We start from the raw sequence: 11,470 nt of genomic DNA, 5'->3' as shown, positions 1-11,470 counted from the left end.
CCTCAAATATCACCTGAGCTTACACCTTTAGATTTCTGTTTATGGCGTTGGATGAGATAAGAAGTGAACAAAGTGAAGGTAAATACACGAGATCAACTGCTTCGTTGCATCATGGGTCCTGCTGAATTGATTAGGAACCAACCACAGGCTATTGAACAATCAACACGACATGTTATCGCTAGAGCGCAAAAGTTCACTGACGTTCGTGGTGAGATATTCGGGCCTGTTCTGTGAACTGTACAACATCTGTGCGATAAGTGTTAAAGCTGTTTGTAAAAGACGTGGTACGTCTTTTTCAACTGAATAAATGTAACATGCATGTTGTAATGCATTATGTACTAAATGCAAAGTAAATAAATATTATGTCAAAATGTGTAACATAACTGTGCTTCTCTGTAGCATTGTTTTCAAGAACATCACGTTACGGTCCAGTTATACCGCGGATATGTTCACGTTCAGTTTTGCAGAATTGAAGTTCCTTTCAATACCCATACCTCCCTAACGAAGCATTTGCGGACCTATGTTCATATAATATTTTTTCTTCGGAATTACTTATACAGTCACTGTGTAAAATATTGACCTTTCCTCCCCGAACACCTTGTATACGCAGACGGATCTGACTAATGAAAATTTGTATCAAGGCCGAGATTCGAACCCAGGTGGACTGAGGAGGGAGGCGTGCTCCGATAGTCCGTGCAGTTGTGCAAAGCCACTGTGCCAGGCTGGCGTAATGGATAGCGCATCTGCCCATTGAGCAGGAGACCTAGTTTCGAATCCCAGACTTCGTACAAAGTTTCATTCGTCGCTTCAGTCTGAATGTATGCATCACAGATGTTTGAGGCTTGGAAAGCTCTCTGGAAGCATATGGTTTCATTTGATACTTTGGCTCTCCTGAAAAAGTGCATCTAACAATACCACGACTTGCAAAAAATGGCTCTGAGCACTATGGGACTCAACTGCTGAGGTCATTAGTCCCCTAGAACTTAGAACTAGTTAAACCTAACTAACCTAAGGACATCACAAACATCCATGCCTGAGGCAGGATTCGAACCTGCGACCGTAGCGGTCTTGCGGTTCCAGACTGCAGCGCCTTTAACCGCACGGCCACTTCGGCCGGCCACGACTTGCAAAGTAGGTTAGAAATCAGATTAATAATGTTGCCCACGCAGCATATGTTCGCTTTATCGGGCAACAACAAAGTTATTGACTGTGGATGGTATCGTCAGAATGGAAATAATGAAGTCACTGAAAAAAAAGTAATTAATTTTGGCAATTATCTTGAGTGGATTCCCACGTGGATTTCGTCGAAGTTGTTATGACTCATCTTGTTGATTCTAGGGTGATTCCACTTTGACTGCTAGAAGGTCCAGATCTGTATTTTAGCAATATTTGAAGACCTAACAAATGCGTTTTTCAGGAAATTCTTAATGATCAAACAATCCCAGATCAGAACAATGGTATGGTAGAAATAATTTTTGACTTGGTGTTCACGATCCACATTTTTATTAAACTTCTTGTAAATTCTCATATACTTCTTCTTATTTGTCACGTCATCATGAAAACAATTTTGTATCAATCTTCATATATCTAATTTCCACTTTAACCAAACACAAGACTTGACTGTTCTTTTACAAAGCGAACTAACAACTTAACTTCTGCAAAGTGAAACAAAGACTGCTCTGTGCGCATTCGCGCCAAAACGGTTGCACGTAAGGCAAAGATTATGACAGTCTCACAGAAATGAATACACACAAGAACCATATCACTGCAATATATCTATACATCGGAGTAACCTATACATTAATAAAACCAAATGTGAATGTTGTCACAAAAATATGTCTGTTACTTCGCAGAAAAGTAGTACGATATTACTGGTATCGAGAACTGGGGTTGGAGTGCCGTAATGGTCACGTAAATAAAGAACCATTACATGCTCTACCGACTGATACAGCCAATGACGACTCACAACCCGCCCTCATAGCTTTATTTCCACCATTACGTCCTACATCCAGACTTCAGAGACGTTCTTCTTACCTTGCCGGACTAGCACCCCCGAAAGAAAGGATATCGCGGTGACACGGCTCATTCACAGGCTGGGGAACTGTTTCCAGAATGACCTTTCCGCATCACAGAAAGTGCTTCTCACACGTGGCTGCGCAATCAGCGGTGGGCGATCGAGATGCCCCGTCAGAGACAAAGTCCAGATAAGCCGGCGGGTACTTAAAGTGGCCGGCCCGCCGGACGCGGCACTTGGCGAGCAGGCCCAGCCACCACCGCCCACCATGACCGGCGCCGCCTCCCCCGCGATCCTGCTGCTGCTGGTGGCGACCGCCGCTACCACGGCAGCCGCTGCTGTCCGCGGGGCTGTGCCCTACGACATGGAGGACGCCGACCTGGACACGGTAAGTCGCAGGCCGGCGGAAACTGCCCAGCCACACGCGGTCTGTGGACTCAGCCCAGTCAGCGGACAAGTAACTTTTAAACAGCGAGGTGTGAACAGCTAATTCGTTGAATATGTAGCACTGCATATCCGCGAACGTGTGTAGGCTTAACCTGAAAGACAACAGATACGAAATAACCCTCACGAAATTACACTACTGGCCATTAAAGTTGCTACACCAAGAAGAAATACAGATAATAAACTGGTATTCATTGGACAAATATATTATACTAGAACTGACTTGTCATTACATTTTCACGCAATTTGGGTGCATAGATCCTGAGAAATCAGTACCCAGAACAACCACCTCTGGCCGTAATAACGGCCTTCATGGGCATTGAGTCGAACAGAGCTTGGATGGCGTGTACAGGTACAGCTTCCCATACAGCTTCAACACGATACCGCAGTATAGTGGCGAGCCAGTTGCTCGGCCACCATTGACCTGACGTTTTGAATTGGTGAGAGATCTGGAGAATGTGCTGGCCAGGGCAGCAGTCGAACATTTTCGGTATCCAGAAAGGCCCGTACAAGACAACATGCGGTCGTGTATTATCCTGCTGAAATGTAGGGTTTGGCAGTGATCGAAAGAAGGGTAGAGCCACGGCTCGTAACACATCTGAAATCTAACGTCCACTGTTCAAAGTGCCGTCAATGCGAACAAGAGGTGACCGAGACGTGTAACCAATGGCACCCCATGCCATCACGCCGGGTGATACGCCAGTATGGCGATGACGAATACACGCTTCCAATGTGCGTTCACCGCGATATCGCTGTAAACAGGACCTGGATTCATCCGAAAAAATAACATTTTGCCATTCGTGCACCCAGGTTCGTCGTTGAGTACACCATCGCAGGCGCTCCTGTCTGTGATGCAGCGTGAAGGGTAACCACAGCCATGGTCTACGAGCTGATAGTCCATGTTGCTGCAAACGTCGTCGAACTGTTCGTGCAGATGGCTGTTGCCTTGTAAACGTCCCCATCTGTTGACTCAGGGATCGAGACGTGGCTGCACGATCCGTTACAGCCATGCCGATAAGATGCCTGTCATCTCGACTGCTAGTGCTACGAGGCCGTTGGGATCCAGCACGGCGTTCCGTATTACCCTCCTGAACAAACCGATTCCATGTTCTGCTAACAGTCATTGGATCTCGACCAAGGCGAGCAGCAATTTCGCGATACGATAACCGCAATCGCAATAGTCTACAATCCGACCTTTATGAAAGTCGGAAACGTGATGGTACGCATTTCTCCTCCTTACACGAGGCATTACAACAACGTTTCACCAGGCAACGCCGGTCAACTGCTGTTTGTGTATGAGAAATCTGTTGGAAACTTTCCTCATGTCAGCACGTTGTAGGTGTCGCCACCGGCGCCAACCTTGTGTGAATGCTCTGAAAAGCTAATCATTTGCATTTCGCAGCATCTTCTTCCTGTCGGTTAAATTTTGCATCTGTAGCACGTCATCTTCGTGGTGTAGCAATTTTAATGGTCAGTAGTGTAATTACACTGCTTGACAACAAAAGTGAAGCACCTGGAAGGCGAGGTCGAAACGAAATGAAGCTTCACACGTTGAGAGGGTACGTCATGTTATTTCAAGGAGTACAAAATCAAGTCAAATTTGCAAAGAACTTGTCATTATGAGGCCACTTATCCGTATGACGTTGCACCCCCTGTGGTCTGGATGAACCCACTAATTCGTCGCGCAGGGTCTCATAAAGCCGTTGTTGCATCTTCTCCTGAGGTAAGCAGCCCAAAAGTGCAACTGGTCCTACATACACTGGCACTAGGACAAAGATGACGTCCCAGCTGGCCCCACATATTTTCCATTTGGGGACAAATATGGGAATCTTCCTAACCACTGGAGTACCTCAGCATCACGCAGACAGTTCATAGAAACACTGACAATGTGTGGACGAACATTGTCCTATTGAAAAACGACATCGCGGTACTACCACATGAGAGTATAACAAACGAAAATTATGGGATTTCCATATCAAATATATCAGGGCCGTTCAGAAAGTAACCTCCGGTTGATTTAAAAAAAATACACCAACTTAAATAAAAATATTTTAATATATACATCTTACAACTACATCTTTGCACTATTTTTCTACATAGTCTCCATAGCGATTGAGGCACTTATCGTATCTCTTCAGAAGCTTTGAAATTCCTTCTGCATAAAAATCACCCGCTTGTGCCTGGAGCCAGCCTGTGACCGCATCTTTGAGCTCTTCGTCGTCATCAAACCGCTGTGACCCGAGCCATTTCTTCAAATGCATGAAGAGGTGATAATCACTTGGCGCCAGGTCTGGGCTGTAAGGTGGATGGTTGATAACGTCCCACTTGAAGGACTCAAGAAGGGCCGTTGTTCTGCGAGCAGAGTGAGGACGGGCGTTATCGTGCAAAAAAACGATACTGGAAGTCAGCATACCACGGCGTTTGTTCTGTATAGCCCGTCGTAACTTTTTTATTGTTCCACAGTACACGTCTTGATTAATGGTCGTACCACGTTCCATGAATTCAACCAACAACACCCCTTTGGCATCCCAAAACACCGTTGCCATCAGTTTTCTGGCAGAAAAATCTTGCGAGGCTTTTCTTGGTTTGGTAGGCGAATTTGAATGTGCCCACATCTTTGATTGTTCTTTTGTCTCAGGGTTCACGTACTTAATCCAGGTTTCGTCACCGGTCACGATTCTGTTTAACAATGGTTCTCCTTCGTCCTCATAACGTGACAGAAAGTGTAATGCAGAGGCCATTCTTTGAGTTTTGTGGTGGTCGGTAAGAATTTTGGGCACCCATCGTGCACAGAACTTACGGTAACCCAATCTTGCTGTCACTATCTCGTACAAGAGAGTCTTAGAAATCTGTGGAAAACCAGTAGACAACTCCGACATTGAGAAACGTCGATTTTCACGAACTTTTGCATCAACTGTCTGAACGAGTTCGTCAGTTACCAATGATGGTCTACCACACCTCTCTTCATCATGAACGTTTTCTCGTCCACTTTTAAATAAACGTACCCATTCACGGACAACTCCTTCACTCATAACTCTTGGTCTGTACACGGCACAAAGCTCACGATGAATAGCTGCTGCAGAATATCCTTTGGCTGTAAAAAACCTTATGACAGCACGCACTTCACATTTGGCGGGGTTTTCTATTGCAGCACACATTTCAAACTGCCACAAAAACTAAACTAGCGCAGGTACGACGTTCACTCGACCACGGCTTGATGCCGACTGACCTGTTGAGTGCGTGAACGCACAGATGGCGTCGCTACTCCCCCCACAACCCGCACTGTGACCAATCGGAGGTTACTTTCTGAACCGCCCTCGTAGTTTCCGATACCACCGTCAGTTTACCAAAACTGTGATCTTATCTCTTTTTTTCGTCAATGTTCATTCTAACTACATTTATAAAGTGCAGGATTCATGTCTACTGGACTAACAGGCTATAATAAAGTATTTGCGGAAATTCGATACTTTTCCAAATTCTTGAGCAAGCAGAACTGAAATAATATTTGTATCTTTGAATGTAAAAGGTTTTCGTCAGAAACATTAGTTATCCTATAACTTTCACATTGTATGAGTTATAACAACCGCAACGAGGTTAAAAATTTTTCCAAATCTTAATTATGTAATATAATGCGGAGCTGTTCGCCTGCTTTGCTGAGTGGTAACATGTTTGCCTACCATGCAGTGGGCCGGGGTTCGATTCCTCTGCTCATGGACGGGTCCTGTGTTTTCCTCATCGTCACCGACGCGCAAGCCGCCCAGGGTGGCGTCACCTGTAATGATTTGCAACCCGGTGGCCGAACTTCCCCGGATAGGGCTCCCAGTCAACAAAGCCGTACGATCATTTCATTTTTATTGAGGAGATAAAACTCACGGGATAGCGATATGCACTTATACAGATGGCAGTAGTATCGCGTACACAAGATTTAACATGGCAATACATTGGCGGAACTGTCATTTATACTCAGGTGGTTCATGTGAGCACATTTCCGTCATGCGTATTTGGTTTAAATGGCTCTGAGCACTATGGGACTCAACTGCTGTGGTCATAAGTCCCCTAGAACTCAGAACTACTTAAACCTAACTAACCTAAGGACATCACACACATCCATGCCCGACGCAGGATTCGAACCTGCGACCGTAGCGGTCGTGCGGTTCCAGATTGTAGCGTCTTTAACCGCTCGGCCACTCCGGGCGGCATCATGCGTATTTCCCCAAGACGGGTATTAACACACTTTGAGCGCTGAATGGCAGTTGGAGCTAGATGCATGGGACATTCCATTTCGGAAATCGTTAGGGTATTCAATACTCCAAGATCCACACTGTCGAGAGTGTGCCGAGAATATCAAATTTCAGGCAAAACCTCTCACCACGGGCATCGCAGTGGCCAAAGGCGTTCACTTAACGACCAACAGCAGCGGCGTTTGCTTAGAGTTGTCAGTGCTAGCAGAGAAGCAACACGGCGTGAAATAACAGTTGAAAATGTTCAAATTTGTGTGAAATCCTAAGGGACCAAGCTGCTGAGGTCATCCGTCCCTAGCCTTGCACACTACTTTAACATATGCTAAGAACAACGCACAACGCATGTCTGAGGGAGGACTCGAACCTCTGGCGGGAGGGGCCAATGACAGTTGAAATCACGGCCAATGGACACCCCCAAAAACATACGTTTTTCTTATTAGGTGCATTGTGCTGCCATCTACTGCCAGGTACTCCATATCAGCGACCTCAGTCATTACACATCGTGAGAGAGCAGAATGGGGCGCTCCGTGGAACTAAAGAACTTCGAACGTGGTCAGGTGATTGGGTGTCACTTGTGTCATACGACTGTACGCGATATTTCCACACTCTAAAAATCCATAGGTCCACTGTTCTATGCAGTTCAGTTTTGGAACACAGCCTACGACCAGCATAGAGACAGAAGTGATGCCACTTTCTGCAGGACCTGACCATCATTTTGCAGGACAATGCTCAAGCACGTACAGTGCAAGCTGTTATTGATTTGTTTGACTGATGGGGCTGCTGAGTGCTATACCACCTACTGCACTCCCCTGACTTAAGCCCTCGTAAGTTCAACTCGATTTCTAAACTGAAGGAAACACTTCACGGCATTCGCTTCAGAACTGCTACAAATTCGTCGGGCAATAGACTGCGCCGCTCGAACTGTCAACACAACTGGCGCTGCTAAGAGTATCCACATCTCTGGTAACGGGTTATACACAATGCTGGTGACTACTTTGAAGGTCAGTAAAACTTTGAAACGCGTATCTATTTTGTACGAGCTGTAAATAAATAGTTGCCACTATTAACGTTTCAGCCCTTGTATTAATGTTTCACGGCAAGCAAATTACCCACTCTGCATTCTTCCAGTATTCGAGAAAGAGGCACTTAGCGAATTCCAACAAACGTTACGCATAATATCAAACCTTGCCAAAACTTTTTCATACTACACACCGCACAAAGTAATGAAAGGAAAGATGTTTATTGCTTATGTTATTTTCAATAATGTTCATGAAGTAAAACGGCAGTGTCAGGCATGAAATTTTAATGTATTTCTTTCCTACTACTAACGTTACTAACAAACATTTTGCAGTCAGTACCCACATATACCACTGAATGCATCTGGACAATTGTATAATTGTACGACAGATAGTTTAGAAGAAAAAGATACGTTACTTTTTTTTTTAGCATAATTAAGGCTTTGAAAATTAATCCATAAAGGTTTTACGTACTTAATGTCGAATGTTTAACGGATTAACTCATTTGTAAAGTAATCAGACAGACGTCTGAAACTCTTCATGGGAGTTCGAATCCTTAAAGAATCGGGGTGGAGTTACTGGTAGAGTCTAAATCTTCAAAATTCAGTGCTTGCCTTGCTTATGTGTATTATTCGGAATCCCATGCCAGCACTTGTCGTCCTACGGCTCTTTCCTTTGTGTTACAGAACAAAAGGAACATTTGTGACAGGAAGTAATATTCGATGACACATTACTGAAGTTGTGGCAAGCAGATGTATGGAGATAGTTGATAAACAGATGAGTCGGCAAAAAGACATAAGTGGTTTGTTTTCGCAAGATCTACAAGTTAACCTACGATAAATTTCATCTGCGTAGCACTTGAATCCCATGTGATACCAGGAACGCAATTATTTCCACTCTTATCTTCGATAACACTTTTCCTCTGACGATTTTTCTGTTTGTTTCACCCGTTGATTTAAGAATGCATCTCGCAACAAAACATTAGGCACGTCAGTTTATGTTGCTTTTGCAATTAGTAATCTGTCATTATGATTTTAGATGTCTGCTACAGCTGTAAACAGGACAACTATTATTTCAGTGAAGTTTTTTCTTAGTTTGTACGCTGACGGAGCATACCACAACGTTATCATGGAAACAATACTTTCTAAGTTACTCTCCATACGACGGTATTTATGAGAGACTTTATGCAGTTAATTGGTTAGGTGGTTTTGTTTCTTTTATGATTTTTGTAATAGTGTCAACTTGATATTGTAACTTTTAAATGTACAATAAGATTCTGGGAATGCACTTTTCCACAGAATTAAGCAGTTCTTTTTCGCAGACGACTAAAGGGATTGTAGCTGTTTTCGACTAAATACCGTTGTTGGACCAATGTGATAATCAACAAAAATAGGTAGGTGTAACTTTAAAGTAAAGAGACACACATTTGATCGACGTAAAGATTTACTTCAGTCGAAAAGACCTAAGACATTGTTCGGAGACACCACTCTGATGACCCACAATGACCCCAAACCAGTGAATCACCGAAGCGATACCGTATAGCGTGGAGGGTATTGCAGAGCTGGCAGCATAAACAAGAGCTGCGTTTTTGATAAGAAACCGTTAATGAGCTTCCATTACCATTCAGATGAGATCATTATCTAATAACAGACTATAGAAAAGATTATGAGGAAATAAAATAGATCTCAACAGCAATAAATGTTTGTTATATTCTTTCAGTTACATTTAAAAAAGTAATATATTATTCCTTTAAGAAATTTTGGAAAGAAAGCATCATATTCGATAAGAATGGAGACTGATAGTTTCAGAAAATGCATCAAAATGATAACCGTTGTAGGTAGCGACAGATGGGAAAACGCAAAACTCACTGGTGTAGGATAAAGTTACATAACACACCCAATAAGATTTCCTTGTATCCGAACACTGAAAAATTGAATATGGTTTACCACAGAACTACTTGTAATAGATTCTCATGGCTGTAGTCCAATTAAAATTGCTGATAGTTGACACTTCACGCGTTGGAGCTGGTTTCCTCCAATCAGAGGTCTCAACGGTACGCCGGAAACGTTCGCCGTTGCCACAACAATTGGTCAGTTAACTTCTGCCAGTTTTGTCAAGTATTTCATAATACATGATAACCACATCAGAAATCACCCACCCACCCACCCTCACGTGCACGCAGTCACACACACACACACACACACACACACACACACACACACACACACACGTAATGATGCTAACACAAAAGTTTCATACACAGCACTAAATACTTCCACACAAGACGCGATTCAGTGTCATATATATAGTTACTACACCACAGAGAATGCCTTACATTAGATAAGCTTCGCACGACACTGCGTGCAACCGAATTTTGTAAGGCTGCAATTCGTCGCTGTGACTGGGTCACTACAGTCGTAATTATACCTACGTATTTTACGGAGCGGTTTGGCGTAGGGAAATGGTTAGCTCATTAACCCCCGTGTAGAGGGCCGTTGGTTCAAATATTGCTTAATTTTTTTTTAATTTGTTAATCGAACCAAAATAAAACAAGGAAGATTAGGGCTTAACGCCTCGTCACGATAAAAAAACTGATTATTATTTTTATTTAGGTATTTGATTTAAACGCCATTTTTTTAATAATCTTTGTCACTTCATTTTCCGTTATTGTATTGCTCTTTTTATTTCCTCTTATTTTTCTTTCTATCATTCTTTTTTCGTCTGGTATCTGCCTGTATCGCCTATAATCTGTAACCAGGACTACTCATCGGTTGATAACGCGGCGGTTCGTGTAGCCAGTGTGAGGATACCTGAAGCAGCCAGTGATAGCGAGAAATTACTGTTTGCTTTTAGCGTTGAAACTGATTTTTTCCGTCTTGAGTTTGCTCGTAAAGATTAACTTTAATCGCCGTGAACAAAGCGCCTTTTCTCGGATATACGTATTTCACATCACGAGATTGTGGTTAGCTTAGGACGTAAATAGAAATTCAGGGCTACAAAACGTGTCGTCTGCCACAGTTCAGTCGTTGGTCTTTTAAAATCAGCCGTCTATGGAGCATTTCCCATTTCCGTCGTGGCTCGCGGCGGCCGCTTGCAACATCGCTCCGCGTTACACGTGAACAGTATTTGTGGAGTACCTGCCGTGTTCGTGTGTCAGGTATAATCCAGCGTTAGCCAGCGGCCAATGTGGCAACACTGCAGAGGCAAGTGACGCGTCAACTGTCAAGTAATGTTAATCGGACTATGGTAGCAATATGTGTAAAAGAAAGCGTGTATGAGAAATAAGTACACTTCTACCGAAACCAATTTTAAATAATAAATTTCCACTAGGGGTGATAATAGTGTAAAACAGCTATTGTATGGTGTCTTCAGGAGCACTGTAAGCTGTTGAATGAACTGGAACTGCTAGTTTATCTAATATGACCATCTGCTGTACTCAGATCAGGAGATCTGTGATGCAGAGTTTCTGACTTTTGCTCTCCTCACTCCTGTACCATTATTTATTTTTAAGCAAATACATTCAGAAAATATAAATATTTTTTCGAAAATTTTACACGAATAAGACAAATTTATTGCTTCAGTTATCTATGCTCTTCTAAAGTAACATGTAATTAATTGCTTGATGTTGTTTGTTGTGGTCTTCAGTCCAGATACAGGTTTGATCGCAGCTCTCCATGCTACTCTATCCTGTGCTAGCTTCTTTATCTCTGAATCTGTTTAGTGTATTCATCTCTTGGTCTTCCTCTACGATTTTT

The 11,470-nt window shown here is 43.2% G+C and overlaps 1 protein-coding gene across 1 annotated transcript in view; it reads left to right on the top strand.

Annotated features, from left to right (window-relative positions):
* Positions 1-2,262: 2,262 nt before the first annotated feature.
* The window catches only part of LOC124622472 (lipase 3-like), a 72,450-nt gene continuing 63,242 nt past the window's right edge, over positions 2,263-11,470 (top strand). The window contains exon 1 of the mRNA XM_047148180.1: positions 2,263-2,402. Within this exon, the coding sequence (XP_047004136.1) occupies positions 2,283-2,402 (120 nt within the window). The 5' untranslated portion in view covers positions 2,263-2,282. The remainder of the gene's footprint in view (positions 2,403-11,470) is intronic.

This window comes from Schistocerca americana, chromosome 7, assembly GCF_021461395.2.
Source record: "Schistocerca americana isolate TAMUIC-IGC-003095 chromosome 7, iqSchAmer2.1, whole genome shotgun sequence".
NCBI classification, from domain to species: domain Eukaryota; kingdom Metazoa; phylum Arthropoda; class Insecta; order Orthoptera; family Acrididae; genus Schistocerca; species Schistocerca americana.
Note: the sequence above shows the minus strand (reverse complement) of the source record. Positions and strands in the feature narration are given on the sequence as shown.